The following is a 16,044-nucleotide window of genomic DNA, read 5'->3' on the forward strand; positions in this document are numbered from 1 at the left end:
GGCGGCGTTGGGCGGGTGCCGCTGCCCCGCTGGGCGCAGGCCCCGCCGCCGGGAGCGGGAGAACTGCGCATGGATGGAATCGGCGGCGCCGGTGGAGAGGAGAATGGATTTTAGCGTAATTAACGTAATTAACGTGCGTGCCCCCCGCGCGGTGCCGGGTTGTTACCGGGYGGCAGCCAGGCTCCATAGAATCCCATCTTTTCCGACCGGAGACCCCCCGCTCCCATCATCCCTGCAGCGGAACGGGAGCGTGGGAAGGAGCGGGGCGAGGAACGCCGCCGCCGTGCCGGAATTATCCAAAGCTTTAAATAAATGTGGCAGCTGATATCCACAGCTCTTGTCCATCCCGAAAAGTAAGGGCCGAGGAGAGCCCCGCTGCCAGCGCCATAAATCAGGTTGTGTGTTAGGCTAACGCTCTCCTGCCGACCTTGGCTCGGGGGAGGCTTTACATCATCGCAGCGCTGATGGATGATGCACTTTGCGAATCAATCGCTCCGGCAGATCTGACCCAGCTCTGGGGCTCTCTGACGTGCTCGCACCAGCGCTGTTTCCCTCTCTGGAGCTGGATCTCCTTGTTCTGTGTCTCTGCCCACCCATGGCCCATGGCCACCTCTCCTGTGAAACCCTCTTATCTTCCTTCTGCTGGTCCTATTTCACACTCCAGACCAGCAGCTGTTCCTCTGTAGCCCACCAGTAATAGCAAGCAGTTCGAGGTTGTAGCTTGAATCCCATGTGCTTTAGATCACATTCATTTTGGGGGTGATGCTGTTTTCCAGAGGAGCRTGTCCCATGTGTTAGCCAGAGTGGCTCTCAGGTGACAGAAACTCTTCAGTTCCTGACAGCAAAGTGCTGGAGAATACATGGAAATACACATGGATGCGTATGAAGGTGTAATACAATTATTTATTGCCAGCTAGATGTTTTATAACAGCTTCTTAAAATCATAGTCAGAAGTAAACCTGATCCTCAGAGCTATGGAAAAGCTTTCATAAATCTTTGCATAATTAGAAGCAAAATTCTTTCACAGCTGGCCTTGGGTTTGTGCCACCTGGGTTCTTAGAGCAGATTAATGCAAACTGATACCTGATGKAGGCACAGAATCTGTCTTCTGTAAGAGTGTGTCCATAAAACACAATATCCAGAATAAACCACCGTGTCCAGGATAAACTGTGCCACAAAATGTTGTGATTGTCACTCAGACCATGGTCTGTGAGCAGCAGGGGCTGTGCAGGGCAGCGAGCTGGGAGCCAGGGCAGCTCAGAGCTTTCACTTTTCTCTGGCCAGAGGGAGCCCAGAATAAACAGCAAAGCCCTCGGAGGTCTCAGTGGAGCTTAGGGATTAGCTGCAAAGTCCCTTGTCCTCTGAACCACGTCCTTTAGCATCAGAAAAGAACTTAATGGCTTTTTTTCCCCTGGTTTGGCTGTTTTCTTTCCCATTAGCTTTTTTTCCCCACTGTTCTGGATATGGGGAGGTTGAAACACTAAAGGTAAATCTCTCTTGCAGAGAGGACTTCAGCCACATTTATGTTTCACAGGCATGAACAGCGTGGCTGTTTGGTTTAGAGGTTAAGTGAGACTTTCCTTTTCCATGTGTTGTATTTTGCATTTCAAATTCCCTCTTAAAAAGTCTTATTCCACCTTTTTTGGATTAACTTGTCCAACTTCAGAGTCTCTGTTCTGGGGATACTTRGTAATGGAATGCTACTTATTTTATAAAACAAAAAGAGACTTCCATGAAGCAGAGATGAAATCACAGAATCACAGAATCGTAGAATCCTGCAATGGTTTAAGTTGGAAGGGATTTTAAAGATCACCCAGTTCCACCCTCTGCCATGGACAGGGACAGCTTCCACTATTCCAGGTTTCTCCAGCCCCATCCAASCTGGCCTGGAACACTCCCAGGGATGGCTACTGAGGTGTACAAAGGAGGCCAGTTACCTTTAACAGCAAAAAAAAAGTAATTTGCAACCTGTGCTATCATTATAGAAGTGAGAAAAAAATCTRCTGGGAGCTATAAATTGCTCTCAGGAGGATGTACCGAACCCAGGTACGCTTTGAATTGTGGCAATCCAGCTCAGGGTAACAGGATGAAGCTCTGCTGAGTCACAGAAGTGTTTTTTTTCCTGAGGTTACGTGAACAGATCCTAATGAKAAATGTGGGTTTCAGGATATCTAGGACAATGTGTCGAAAATATCRGGACCTGTGAGCTTCCTACCAGCCCTTCTTGGTGAGAAAAAGCACTGGAGCCGGGGAGTTTTGAAGTAGGAAACTTGATGGAAATGTGCCAAGTTCGTTATGCCTGGGATTAAGAAGATGAGCTTAAGTGATTAGTTTATTTTTATCTGGCTGTGTGCGCTTCCTGAGCACAGCCTTCAGTCTGGCACCAGTCAGCAGCACTTCTGTATGCAGGGGTAATTTAGGGCTCTGCCTAGCTCAGAAACAACTTGGAAACTTAGCTCTTTTCCATCCTAATCTCTAAAAATCGGAGTTTTGCATCTCCAGACTCGTTTGAGCTTGCCACTTCAGACTTACCACCTGAAATAGAAGATGTAGCTGCTGATTTTGGTTTGCAAAAGTTACAGTCTGTAATTTAGCAGAATCGAGGGGCAGGTGGCCACAGGAAATCAGTGGCTTGAGAACTCTCCACTGCTGCTGAAATTCCTGACAATTCCTTGGGGGCAGTGCTGCCATTTCCCAGCCTCGTGTCATTATTTTGTGGCTGTACCCACTTTTCTTGAGTCAGTGAGCAGTTTGTGTCCTGTTCCCATTCCTTTAAATGTGGCACACATCGGTGTTTTGTACTGATTTCTCCCACTTGAGCTGCACTATCATCAAAACCTGTAATTATTCCCCCACCTTTGGAGTGGATCCATGCTCAGCACTCTTTCTGTGAATGGCTGGACAATCAATGTGAGTCTCGTTGACTGAAGGCAGTGAATATCTCATCTGGCTTCCTTTTCCAGGTATTACCCCTGCCTGCTGCCGGTTGTTTCAGAGCCCTGTGAGAATGCTGTGCTACTCAGGTACCCTCTGAGCTTGTCAGCCAGCCCCTGCAGTGTCCTGCAAGACTTAGATTTAGCTCCTTTGTAGWGTCCCTGTCCTGTCAGAGGACAGGCAGGCTGCTGGTTAGCAATCCCAGCTCTGARCATCCTCACCCTCTGCTAACAACTGCTTCACACATAGCATAGGCAGCAGCTGCAGGCTTAGGTGCTCCTCTCTTCTCTTAGTGTGATGTTCTCTCAAATGTGTGGGTCACTCTTGCTTTCTGCAGCTGGGAATTGGTGCCTCACATCTGGCTGTGACGAGGAACAAGCTGCCATTGTCTGGCTCTGTGTATTCAGAGCCACTGGGCTGGTCTGATGGAGGCGGTGACACTGCTCTGTGTCTGGGCTTGACATAAAATGGGGTTTTGGTTCAGCCACAGTGAGCTGGGGAGCCTGTAAGGCCATGGGAAGGGCAGGAGCTGACCTTAGAGGAGCTGTGCTCACCCTGGTGAGTGCTGAGGAGCTGCTGTCCCTGTGGCACTGGTTCTTTTGGCAAATGACATTTTCAGGGATGAGGGCAGAGGTAAGTTTGTGGTGACAGCTGGTTTAGTCTCTCTTGGGTGATGAATATMATCTAGGAAGGTTCATTAAATTGAGGAAARGTTCTCTGTTCACAGGGAACAGGTGAGGGGGGTTTATTTTTTCCATGCTTTGGAAGGTACCAGAGTCCACGAGATGTTCAGGATGGCAATGATGAGGTGCAGACGCTGTTGGAACATGGATCTGGATGTGCCATCCTGCTGCAAAACAGGGAGATCTTAAATTCCATAAATGAGGGAAGAGTTTGCGAGTATTGTGAGTGAAAACTTGCCCATCCATGATTTCAGCAAGTGAGTTTCAGCTCTGTGCCTGAGCAGTGTCACTTGTAGAGTGTGGCACAGTGGTTTGGGGCATTCAGGGGGGAAGCTGATGGTGAAATTAAAATTAATCCACATTTTGGGAAGATCTTCCAGCTGCCTTAGAGCCTTCTGCTCATTTAATTAATTAATGATTCTGAGCAGTCTCTGWGCTCTGTGGTTTGCTTGATAAGCAGGAAGGTCCGAGCTGGTCCCACTGGGTGAGGTGGAGTGAGGAGGGGACATCTCCTCACCAGGACCAGCTGCTCACACATCTCCTTTTGTCTCCCAGGTTTAACTGGAGCGAGCTGACCCCTCTGGGGCTGTGGGGGAGGACTCTGGGCCTGCAGACAGAGAACTCTCAGTTCCTGYTGGAGGGGATGCCCTTCCGCATCTTTGGTGGCTCCATGCACTATTTCCGAGTGCCCCGCGAGTACTGGGAAGATCGGATGCTCAAAATGAAAGCCTGTGGCTTAAACACYCTCACCACGTAAGAGTCCTCCCTACCCAGCCTCTGCCCTGCTCCTCACTCGTGGGGCTTTGTCATTATTTCCACTGGGCCATAAAAATGCATTTCCATACTTCTTATTACAAGAAAAGACATTGGAAAGAATAATGGGGCCTGAGGTTTTGTTGGAGCATCCCAGACCTCATCCTTCACCTCCCCTGCCCTCACTCTGCCTTTCAGGTAYGTGCCATGGAACCTGCATGAAAAGGAAAGAGGGAAGTTTGACTTCAGTAAAAACCTGGATCTAAGGTGTGTGGTACAGACAGCTCTGTTATTATTATAAAAGCTAATATTAATAAGTGAGTATTAAATACTCCTGTTTAGAGGGGAGGGGGTGTGTGTTCTGGGTGAAAATGTTATTTCCAGCTGTGCCTGGAGCAGGCAWTGGGAACTCATTCCTTCCCCTGCCTTCTGGAGTTTGGGAATCAGTTTAGCACCAATCCAGTATTGTTGCTTCATCAAGCAATTCCCTTCTGGTTTTGGTACCTAAAGTTTGTGGTGATTGGAATATTAGGAGTGCATGGAGTAGGGATTGTGCAGGCAGACAATGATTCCTCTGTCTGGATCCCCAGGGCCTTCCTTTCCCTGGCAGCTAAAAATGGACTGTGGGTGATTCTGCGCCCTGGACCTTACATCTGCTCCGAGTGGGACCTTGGGGGTCTGCCCAGGTGAGTGTGGGAATGGTTCAGAGAAGCATTTGGGACAAACAACCCCCAAATCCCTGATCATCCAGTTGAGGCTCCTTCAAAGGGATTGGTTTGCTAGATGGGGATATTTATTTTATGTGTCCCCAAAGCAGGTGAATGCTCATTATCTTATTGAGCTCTTCTAATTATTTTTTGAGTTTTTAATCTTTAAAATAATAATTGTGTTACGGTATAATGGTGACAGCAAGAAAACAGAATTGARGGARCCYATTTTGCTGTTGTACCTYRACTCKCTGTGTAATATGAACAKGATTTACATCTTGATGTAAGAATTTGCTTCATCTCAGCTCCATTTTAWAAGTCCTGCTAGAAATCTGTCTTATATGGCTGGCAGTCAAAAAGACCCACAACTTTTCCAGCCTCCTGTTGTGTTTTCCCCTGGAGCACAGCCTGCTGTGAGAGGCTCTGAGAGCCCTGGGACTCTCTTGGTTCCTGGATCCCAGAGCAGCCACTGCCAGGTTACCACTTGTTTTCCTCACCTGCACAGAGCACAGGTGGAGAGAGACACTTGGGGATTATTTCTTTTAATCTTTTTTACTTTTCACGTGCCTTTGGCATCAGAGTTCAGGTGTCAGGGACTCACTACTGAGAGCAGGGATCCTCACGACCAGAGCCAGTAGCCACCTCCACGTTAGATTATGAGAARTGCATCTCTTGTCACATCACCCAGGTATTTTTTATGAGACAGATGAAAAATTCTGATAAAGAGCATCAGTACTATTCTCTTTTACAGCTAAAGAGGAGATGTTTTTTTAAAAAATCCACAAAGCTGCATTTAGCATAGAGTGGAGTCTTTCAGACCTCTGAAAGGGTATTAGTTAAGGCCTCATTTTGCAGAGAAGATTAAGATATGGGCTCATTCCCCTTAAATTGTTACAGCATTATGTTGTTCTGCACTTCAATAAATTGCCCTTTTTTCTATTAACTCCAAACAGAACCAAGTCTTGTAAATCAGCAATGGGAACAATTACAGAAAGCTTTGTTTTGAGAAAGGATCRGGTTTTTTTGAAGGAGCACTTGGTTATAGAATGCCCTTGGGAATGCAGGGAATTCACTTTACACTGATAAGATTAGCCCTTGGAATATTATTGGTAAAGGTGATGAAATGAGTTTAGGCCTGAAATGCAGAACAAAAAGAAAAGGGAGAGATGGAAACTGGGGCCTGGACTTGTTTAAAAGTGTGAGTGGTGGGCAGTTGGTGTCACCGCCAGCTCAGGGTGTCCCAGGTGCTCTCTGGGCTCTGCCAGGTGACCCCAGTGGTTTTTGCCCAGGTGTGATGATATCAGAGTGTGCAGTACCTGTGTTTGCTTGGCCAGGAGCTCTGACACATCCCTGTCCTGCTTTCCCCAGCTGGCTGCTGCAGGACCCCGAGATGCAGCTCAGGACAACCTACAAGGGCTTCACGGAGGCTGTGGATTCCTATTTCGACCGCCTGATGCGTGTGGTTGTCCCTTTCCAGGCAAGYCCAGTCCCTTTCTCTGCCCAGGGGTTGGAAGGGCTGCTCAGGGCAGTGTGGGCTGTGGGGACAGCAGCAGGCTGCAGCAATCACACRTGGATGGGTTTTGCTCCAGGAATCAGCACAGAGTGGTGTTTTCTGTGTCAGTTTGGGAGCAGGGAGGGTGGAGCTGAGCCCAGTGCATCTTTGCAGTGCCAGCCAGTGGGATTTTGGTGCCTGTGGTCAGAAATCATGGTGAACACCTTCTTTGTCCCTTTTGTCCCCCACAGTACAAGAAAGGAGGTCCCATCATTGCAGTGCAGGTGGAGAATGAATATGGTTCTTATGCCAAAGACCCGAACTACATGACCTATGTCAAAATGGTAATGGATGCTCTTTTACTTGTTTYTGTGTCAACCTCTCCCTTAAATCACCTCCTTACAGTGATTTCTTTTTTCTCTATAACTTTTGAGTGTGGTTTAAGAGATCCTTGAAAGCACAGTGCCTTACCCAGCTGCATTTTCCTTGAATGTTTCCTACAGGAGTGCAAGAACTGGCACATGACCCTCTCAGTGCTGATAAATCTGTGTTTTTATGTCCCCCAGAGAAGAGGGTGATAGGGAGCTGGGGAGTTTCAGTGTGGCAGGGCTGGCTTTGGGGAAGCTGCCACCTGTGGGTCCTGTTTTGCCTCTCTTAGATGATATTTGATAAAGGTTTCTCTCTGCTRGCTTTGCTGGGAGGAAAATTGATGGAACAAGCCCTCAGCACGCTCCTAAGCTTGTGTAATGTGGGGCTCAGCATCAGGCAGGGTAATTTGCCTAATGCCTCCCTCACCCCTGTCAAGARGGGATTAAACCATGCCCTGGTTGCTCTGAGGGAGTGATAAGGAGCTGGCCTGTGCCCAGGGAGCGTGGATTATCCTGGAGGATGGATCTCACAGCAGTCTGACCTGTTTGTTTACCCCCAGCACGAGTGCAGGGCAGGCAGAAAACAGCTCTGCAGCGTGGCTCACAGGGTTTGGGGTTTTGTTTCTTCTCACTGAATGCTCAAAGGTATCGCTGCATGTGATGGGGGTCACCCATCCAGCCTTGCTCTTCTACTGCACGATTATGGGGTCCTTCTGACACCCTTTGGGTTCCCCAGCTGCACCCTGAGCACAGAGTAAATCCCAGCTGAAATTACCTGGAATTCTGAGAATCAGTGCCCCAAGAAGTCACATTTAGGGCTCAGTGAAATGAAAGAAGCGGCACCTCCATTTCTTCACAGGGGAAAGGAGGAAGGTGCTGAGCAGCGTCTTAAAAACTCGACAGAATTGTCTTTTGCAAAAGGGGAAAATGTGCATTCTTTTGCATTCTGCACATCTGACACCCTCCTTTACCCATCTAAGGTTCTACACCCCAAAATCAACTTGCTGAGAAAATAATGCTGCCCCACAAACTACTGCTAAATTGAAGTGTAGAATTCAGAAGCAAGGTTTTAATGGACTTTTTTGCTTCTCTTTTTAATTACAAAGCAGCTACCTTAGGAATGAATTATTACTGTCAGTAATTGCTGAGGAACTCGTTTAATATATATTGAAATGAAGCAATAAACAGCATTTTCTGCCTTGTAATCTGCTGAAACATTAAAAAATGAAGCTSAGGGTGTCCAAGGCTCTTCAGACAAAGCAATCCCATGGCAGGAGYRCTGATCACCTTAKGGTGYCTGCTCCTGCACTGACCCCATCTCMTGGAGCRAYTTAACGCTGCTAAAAAAGCTAAAAATGAAGTGTTTGACAAACAAATTAGGGGTAATGCCATGCAAGGGGTTTTCAGAACCCTAAAAAAACAGGACCCAGGGTTCTGGGGTTCTGCACAGCCTGCAGGCTTGTCCTTGCTTCTGCAAGGCTGGGTGAGGAAGGAGCTTGTGCTGTTTCAGACCTGTCAGGACACATTCCCCTGCCAGGCCTGTGGGTGTATTTTTGCAGTGCTGTTTCATCATATTCTAAGGTTTTGTGCAATTTACATCTGAGGAAGCACAGAGTCGTGGTTAGAGATGAAAATGTGGGAAAGCAGGATTTGCAGGGCTGCTTTTGGGATTGGAATGGGAGCTGATGTGAGGTGGGGTTCTGAGTCTGTTCTGATTTGTGGCAAGGTGATTAATTCACATCTGGCATCTGTGACCACGCTGCACCTTCCTGGAATTCCCATAATCATTAAGAAACACCCACAACTCACACAAAACTTCAATTCCCTGTACTTTCCTCACTCTCTGGGGTGCAATGCCTCTGTGCAAGGATTTATTGACATGACCCTTCCCACACAAAACTGAGCTATTCCTGCTTCTCTGCTGCACCCTGGGAAGCAGGAAATGTKTGGCAGCTCTGCTGTTTCTCCATTTTGCRTTTACATCCAAAAGGRAGAGAAGAAACTTCACATTCATGCAGTGCTCAAGGAATCACCTCAGTAAAATTGGTCCAAAATTGTAGTTCCCTCAGCAGCTGAATTTTGTCCCAATGCAGCATCTGCTGAGGTATCARTGTAGTGGTGAGGGGTTGATAAAGTCACCAGGTTGTCCTGACTCTGAGCTGGTTTTGTAGCCTCCTGCACCATTTCTCTGGTGCCATGGCCAGCTCTGCTCTTTGTGCAGGCAGGGACAATGAGCAGAGGGCTTCACCACCATTTTACCAGCAGTAATTTAGRCTGAAGAGACTGAAACCTTGTTCTCAGAGCTTCTGGGAGCTGCAGGAATGACTTTCTGTGCAGGTACAGTGAAATGAGTGGTTAATTAACAACCAAGGTTCCCTAATCTCTCCGTCAAACATCAGCCACTGTTCTGTCAAGAGCCAACTGCAAGGGAATAATCCTGGTGGGAAGAGTCTTGTGTGTGCAGGTGGATTTTRAAAGCTTAGAGTGCTGTTTCCTCCRGTGCTGTGATATTGAGGAATCACTAAATTCATTGATTATTGAAGAACATTGGTAYCTGAGCTGTCCTGTGATGGCATTCCCTGGGAAATCAGCTCTTTTTTTCCTTTCAGCTTCCATTGTCAGGCAGTCAGGAAGTCTGAGCTGCTTTTCCTTTCCTCTTCCCAYCTGAATCCCTCTTTAAATGAAAGCACTGAAACTATTTATTAAATCAGTATCACAAGCAAAAATCCTGAGGTTGGATGCATCAGTGAGAAACTGATCCCACTTTCTGACACAAAATCAGATTTTCCAGTTGTCTTTAAGCTGGAAAAAGTAGGCAGGGAAGCTTCAGGAGGAATGGGAGATGCCACAGGAATAATATTTCATTCCAAACAACTCCCAGTTGCAGGCTATCCTCACAGAAGATTATTCTGTACTTTTATATCCTGGGAGATGTTGAACTCTGTTAATATTTTAACTCTTTTTAACCTAGGCCCTGTTAAACAGAGGGATTGTGGAGCTGCTGATGACCTCAGACAACAAGAATGGRCTGTCCTTTGGCTTGGTGGAAGGAGGTGAGTGCCTGCAGAGGTGAGGGAAGGCTGTGATCTCTGGGGAATTTGGCTTTGTAAGGAGAGCAGGACATTGATTCACCCTCTGCACCCATTGAGTGGGTTCTGTTTATGGTARGAGGGACCCCTTGGCTGGGTGGTGCCCCCAGGACAAACCCAGCCCCTTCCCAAAAAGGTTTTAAGTGATTTATTTTCCATGTGAGGTGTACCACTGTGTCTAGGATTGGGCATCTGAGTCAAGAGATGGCAGCACCCAGCATTTTTTTAATGTTTCAGCAGATTACAAGGCTGAAAATGCTGTTTATTGCTTCATTTCAATATATATTAAACAGTTCCTCAGCAATTACTGACAGTAATAATTCATTCCTAAGGTAGCTGCTTTGYAATTAAAAAGAGAAGCAAAAAAGTMSATTAAAACCTTGCTTCTGAATTCTACATTGAAATTTAGCAGTAGTTTGTGGGGCAGCATTATTTTCTCAGCAAGTTTATTTTGGGGTGTAGAACCTTMGRTGGGTAARGGAGGGTGTCAGATGTGCAGAATRCAAAAGARTTCCCATTTTCCCCTTTACAAAGGATTATTCTGTTGTGTTTTTAAAATGCTGCTGAGCACCTTCCTCCTTTCCCCTGTGAAGAAATGGAGGTGCAGCTTCTTTCATTTCACTGAGCMCTAAATGTGACTKCTTGGGRCACTGAATCTCAGAATTCCAGGTAATTTCAGCTGGGATTTAYTCTGTCCTTGGCCTCTGCTCTCCACTCAGTGCAGAGCTGCATGAGAAGTGGTTGCTTCCCCAAATTAAATGTTTGCAGGGTACAGTCTTTGAGTGTTCCTGTCACTACTCAGTCATAAATAATGTTAATTTTTCAATCTCAGACATGGAGATGATTAAAGGAAAATACTTTTCTTTCCGTTTTTTCCTCTTCTTTTTCTTGTCCATGGCAGTATGAGAGGGATAAATTTATTAACTGAAGTCACAGGCTTTCACCAGCACGGCAATCTTGTCTTTTGGATTTTTTTTTGGGTGTGCAGCAGTTTTCAGCTGTGACCACACAGAGTCACTCTCTGCCTGCCACAGAGCTGTCAGGAGAAGGGCTGGTGTGGAAATCCTTCCTAGCCCTCATCTCCTGAGGGAGTATTTGCAGCCTCAGAGCTCCTTCTTGTTTTGAGTCRCCTTTTCCGTGGTGTGTTCATGCTGGGAGCTCTCTGCTCCCAATTTGCTTCTTGGATGTCACAACAATCTGCTCATTAGAGGCGATGTGTCACTGCTCAGATGGGTGGAACAGCCAGGGCTGCACGTGGAACAGCAGCAGGGTGGTGAGGAAGGGGCTGAAGGAGAGGCAGGAATYRCTCCMCATCCCTGGAAATGTCCCAGGCCAGGCTGGACGGGGCTTGGAGCACCCTGGGATAGTGGGAGGTGGGRTAGGGTGGGATGGGATGAGCTTGAAGGTCCCTTCCATCCCAACCTGATCTGATTCCAAGCTGATCTGACCTGGTGTAGCCCTTTTAGGACTTTATGGGTGACCAAACAAAACCTCTGCTGTCCCTCCAGCCGTGGCTTCAGGGCCATGGTGGGACACCTTGAAGGAGCATCCTGTGAGAAGGATAAATGAGGCTCTGGGGATGTTCTCTTTTCCATGGTGTGCTGTTAATCTGCATGAGGAGCAGAGCTGGGCACGTTCTCCTTCAGCATTGCCAGCTCATGTATTACAGCAGTGCTAAATCCACGTTTTGTTTTGTTCTCCCTTCATGTTTTCTGTGCTGAATTCTTCAGCTCAGCGCACTACATAGGTCAGCCTATTAAAATCAAGGTATAAATAGTGAGAAGTGAGCTTTTTCTTCTGTAAATATTCTGTTTGAASTGCTCTGCCTGACACAACTGGGGCTGGGTTTGATAGCAACTCTCTTGTTAGAAGTCAATTTTTAATGCTGAATCGCATCATCGCTGCTGCCTTTGCACAGTTCGTTTGGGAGAAATACCAGCCTGACCAAGGGCTGGGAGACAGGAAAATGGTTAAAATGTGTGCCAGGGGCTGGGACACTGATCCTGGTTAGTATTTCCTGTCCTGCAGGCAGATGTTCCCAGTGCAGAGCCTSAGGATGGGCAGGAGCACAGAGAGCTCTTCGTTCAGAATCAATCAGAATTCTGATTCTCTGTGGTYCCCTTGTCCCGTGGTTCCTCTTGCTCACCCCCACAGCCATGAGAAGCTGTAAGATCCTGCCTGGGCAGTGATTCCTGCAGCCACAGCCTGGGACAGCAGTGTGCCATCCTGACAGGACTCACTAATAAATTTGCCTTTATGTGGTGCYTTTTATGTGAGGATCTCGGAGTGCTTTACAGGCTCTAATTAGAGCTGGTGACACCCCAGGAGCTGCTCTGATGCTCTCTCTGTCTGATATCTCTGCACATTAGAGCTGAGAGATGGCCTGGGAGTGTTCCACTGCGTGCTGTGGGCCTGCTGGGCTCTGCACACCGAGGGAAGGCTTTGATGGCAAATTTCTGAGGAGGTTATTTTGGGGGTTCAGAAGGTGCTGCAATTCCCTCCTGCTGGGCTGATGTCCCCTAGACATTTTGTATGAGCCTAAATTAATGCATTTTTCTTTCCCTACTAGCTCTGGCCACTGTTAACTTCCAGAAACTGGAGCCTGGGCTGCTGAAATACCTGGACACAGTACAGGTAAGTGCAGAAGCACTTGTTCACCCATATTTTCCAGCACTAGAAGTGAAGCACTGATCCTTGTTTGGGTTTTGTATGTTGGTTTGGAGCTTCCTTCTCAACAGGCCAAATCCTTYTGGAATCAGGAAAGAAGGATTGAAGTATCCTGTTATCCAGCACTGTCTGAAAAGCCTTTCCCTCCAGCTGTACCTCATGTTTAGCTGCTAGAAGTTTGAATTCTACAAGAGCTGATACCCAGGAACATCCCAGTTCACATTTGTCTGAGCTCTCTTCTGAAGTTYCATCATCTTTTTCCCAAACTTTTACCCCAGTGCTGGGGATGCTCTTTGCAAACTGCTGATGTGCTGCAGCTCTTTCAGTGCTCTGTGATGGGTGTTCATCTCCAGTGCCTCATTCAGGGTAGATTTATAAAGTTYTAGTGTGACACTTGAGCATCTTTAACCCCTCCATGCTGTCAGAGGTGTGAATCAGGGAGAGAATTCATTAATTGCCTCATGAACAGTTGGTGTGAGGAGTATCCTGATTGTGATGAGGGAGTGGCAAATTTTGGGGTTAGYGAAAGTTTTTCTCTCTCTTTGCACCCTCTCTCCTCTTTTTTCCCTGCTTGCTCCAAATGGAAGATGGGAGCAGTTGGGATCTGCCCCCAGCCCTGCTCAATTCTCTTTTTCAATTCTCACCTCTTCCCTTGGCTTTTACCTGGCTGTGGAGARGAGCCTTGCTGGCATGCTGGATGTTTAATCCTACAGCTTTCATTTGTTTTCTTTTCTTCTCCTGGCAAAAAAGGCTCTGCTGGAAGTGCTTTCACCTCCTTCAGGTCTTCCAAAATTCCCCAARCCTTGCAAATGAACAGAAGGTGGCACCTTCCCCACCAAATGAATGCAACATGGCCCCAGAATTCAACTCCTCCTTTGCCACACTAATTATGAGACAGGAAGTGTTTGTAGGGATCATGAAGCTTGTTTTATCCTTCTCTTGTTTTGGGTTTTTGTTCCAGAATGTGGTAAAATTCCTTCTTTGACTGCTTTACTGGGGATGGATTGATTAAATGTATTTCCAAGAACTGGAACGTTTTGATGATTACAGGCAGTTATTTTCATCTAATGAAACAGGAGTTTCTTYAATGCTGCTTCCCTCAGCCAATTCCTGTGGCATCAGATAAATCCCCTATCAAATAAAAGGCAAAACTGCCTGGAAATAAAGCCCATGGGGCTARAAGGGCAGCCAGGCTGAGCCCACAGTGCCCTGCCCATGTGCTGGGACCAGTGGGATCCTGCAGGAGCTCAGGGCGGGCAGTGAAAAATGAGAATCAGTTGCTCTGTGTGCAGATCCTTTAATGAAGACCTAATTCCTGCAGATTCTTCCCTGCCAGCACCATATGCAGCATTAAAAAGGCATTAAAGCAGCTCAGGTCTGCTGTTGTACCTTGGCARGAGCTGCCCTGCACCTGCAAACTCYCAGCTGGCAGATAAGCAGACGTTTATAAATGTGTTTTCAGCATAAACCAAACTCTGCCAGTGGGTTTGTGGTTTTTTTGCTGCAGCTCTACCAAACAGCAGCRTCCAGAGCTGTCTGATAGCACCTGATTGTTTGTGCTTTGTGATTTTAGCTGAGGCACAAAGCTTTGCTTKCCTGTTCTGGGCATTGCTTCTTGTTCCTCACATGCCCAGAGCTCCTTAGGTGCCTTTTTGTCTGTGCCAGTTGAGAAGAAAACACTGCTGTAAAACCATGTCACCACACTGGATCTGAACAATGCTTCTCTGGAAAAAAAAAGGGTGAGTGCAGGACTGCCCTGAATCCCTTTTAATTCTGTTTTTCTTTTGACAGAAAGAYCAGCCAAAGATGGTGATGGAGTACTGGACTGGGTGGTTTGATAACTGGGGAGGCCCTCACTATGTCTTTGATGCAGATGGTGAGCTCCAAATGCTGTTCTTGCAGAACATTTTACATTTTGTGATGAATTTTACATTTTACATTTTGTGGTGAATTTTATGTTTTACATTTTATGGTGACATTAAGCCCCTTGTGAGTGTGGCACCTTGTCCCTGGTTTAAAAGCTTGTTACTAGTAAAACAATAAACCAACAACTCCAGAACCCCCAGGGCATCTCAAGAGCAGTGAAAGCAGAGCTATAGAAGGCTGTTTTAACAACTCTCTCATCCTCCTGCAATTGTCTTTGTAATTGGGTCATTAGTGTGTTCAGTTTAGGACTTTGAGGAGTCCTTACAGCTYTGCTGCTTAAAAACAAAATTCTTGCTGGATTCCTCGATCTTTCCCCTTTCTCCCCTGGATGAGAGGATTATTTGAATGTATTAACGGGTCAGTAGATGTGCTGCCCTAACTGAGGGCAGGATGCAAATCTAAAACAAATCACTACGACTGCACAGGAATGACAGGGACCAGAATTGGGTTTGGTTTGAATTCCTGGCTCAGATTTGTGGTCTGTGTACTCCCTGGCACTGCCCTTTTCTTTTTTTCTTTTTTTTTTTTGCAGAGATGGTGAACACAGTAGCAAGCATCCTCAAAACAGGAGCATCCATCAACCTCTACATGTTCCATGGAGGCACCAACTTTGGGTTCATGAATGGTGCWTTGGAAGCTGATGAGTACAAGTCAGATGTCACCAGTTATGGTGAGTTTATTTTCCCTGCCTTGCCTGTGCAGCTCTGACTGCCCTGGACTGTGACAGTCACCAGGAGCACTGAGGAATCATCAGCACAGCAACTTTGTCCTGGAAAGATGAGGTGCAACACAGCTCAGAAGCAAATAGGGGGCAAATTTTAGTGTTTCCAATTCCCAACCCTTTCCAGGATGTGGGGGATTCCCTTATTGTGARCTATAGATAAAGTTGTCACAGATAATGACTCGATATCTCTTCTTTCTAGGGACAGATGGTGATCCAAGACACCATTTTTAAATTTTACTAAGTCAAATCATGCCATAAATCTCTTTTCATGCTAACAGCATGYTTGGTTAAAATGGTTAATTGTAGACTTTATCCTGTGTGAAATTCTTGATAAGTGCAAATGAGATCTCTGGAAGTGTGTTGCTCCATGGTGAATGGCTCTTCTCTAAATTAAGGAATTCTGTGGCTGTTTWATGATGTTCACTCAGATTAAAGTGTACAGGTTTCCATACCATGAAAATGGTGCCTGGGGCTTTTATTTCTTGCACAAAACTGTCCCAGAGCTGCTTGATATTTTTCAAACATGTGCTGCTTTTCCAGATTATGATGCTGTGCTGACAGAGGCTGGAGATTACACATCCAAATTCTTCAAGCTGCGACAGCTCTTCAGCATGGTCATTGGTAAGGATAAACCCAGGGGCCAAAACACTGCTCCAGCCACTCTATTCCACCAGGGAATTGTTTAAACTGACCCTTCTGTG

General features: G+C 46.6%; 1 protein-coding gene across 1 annotated transcript; it reads left to right on the top strand.

The window, feature by feature from the left end:
- Window positions 1–2,940: 2,940 nt before the first annotated feature.
- On the top strand, window positions 2,941–15,964 carry GLB1L2 (galactosidase beta 1 like 2; the record flags this gene model as incomplete). The annotated part of the gene is made up of 11 exons (XM_057386631.1): window positions 2,941–3,023; window positions 4,173–4,370; window positions 4,569–4,637; window positions 4,961–5,056; window positions 6,446–6,554; window positions 6,821–6,913; window positions 9,909–9,990; window positions 12,596–12,660; window positions 14,485–14,569; window positions 15,152–15,289; window positions 15,884–15,964. Coding segments are annotated over 11 exons (1,099 nt in total), but the record flags the coding sequence as incomplete, so codon positions are not given.
- Between the last annotated feature and the right edge of the window lie 80 nt (window positions 15,965–16,044).

The sequence above is a fragment of the Malurus melanocephalus genome, unplaced genomic scaffold, assembly GCF_030028575.1.
Source record: "Malurus melanocephalus ecotype Western Australia unplaced genomic scaffold, MMel_1.1 scaffold_1018, whole genome shotgun sequence".
Classification (NCBI taxonomy): Eukaryota; Metazoa; Chordata; class Aves; order Passeriformes; family Maluridae; genus Malurus; species Malurus melanocephalus.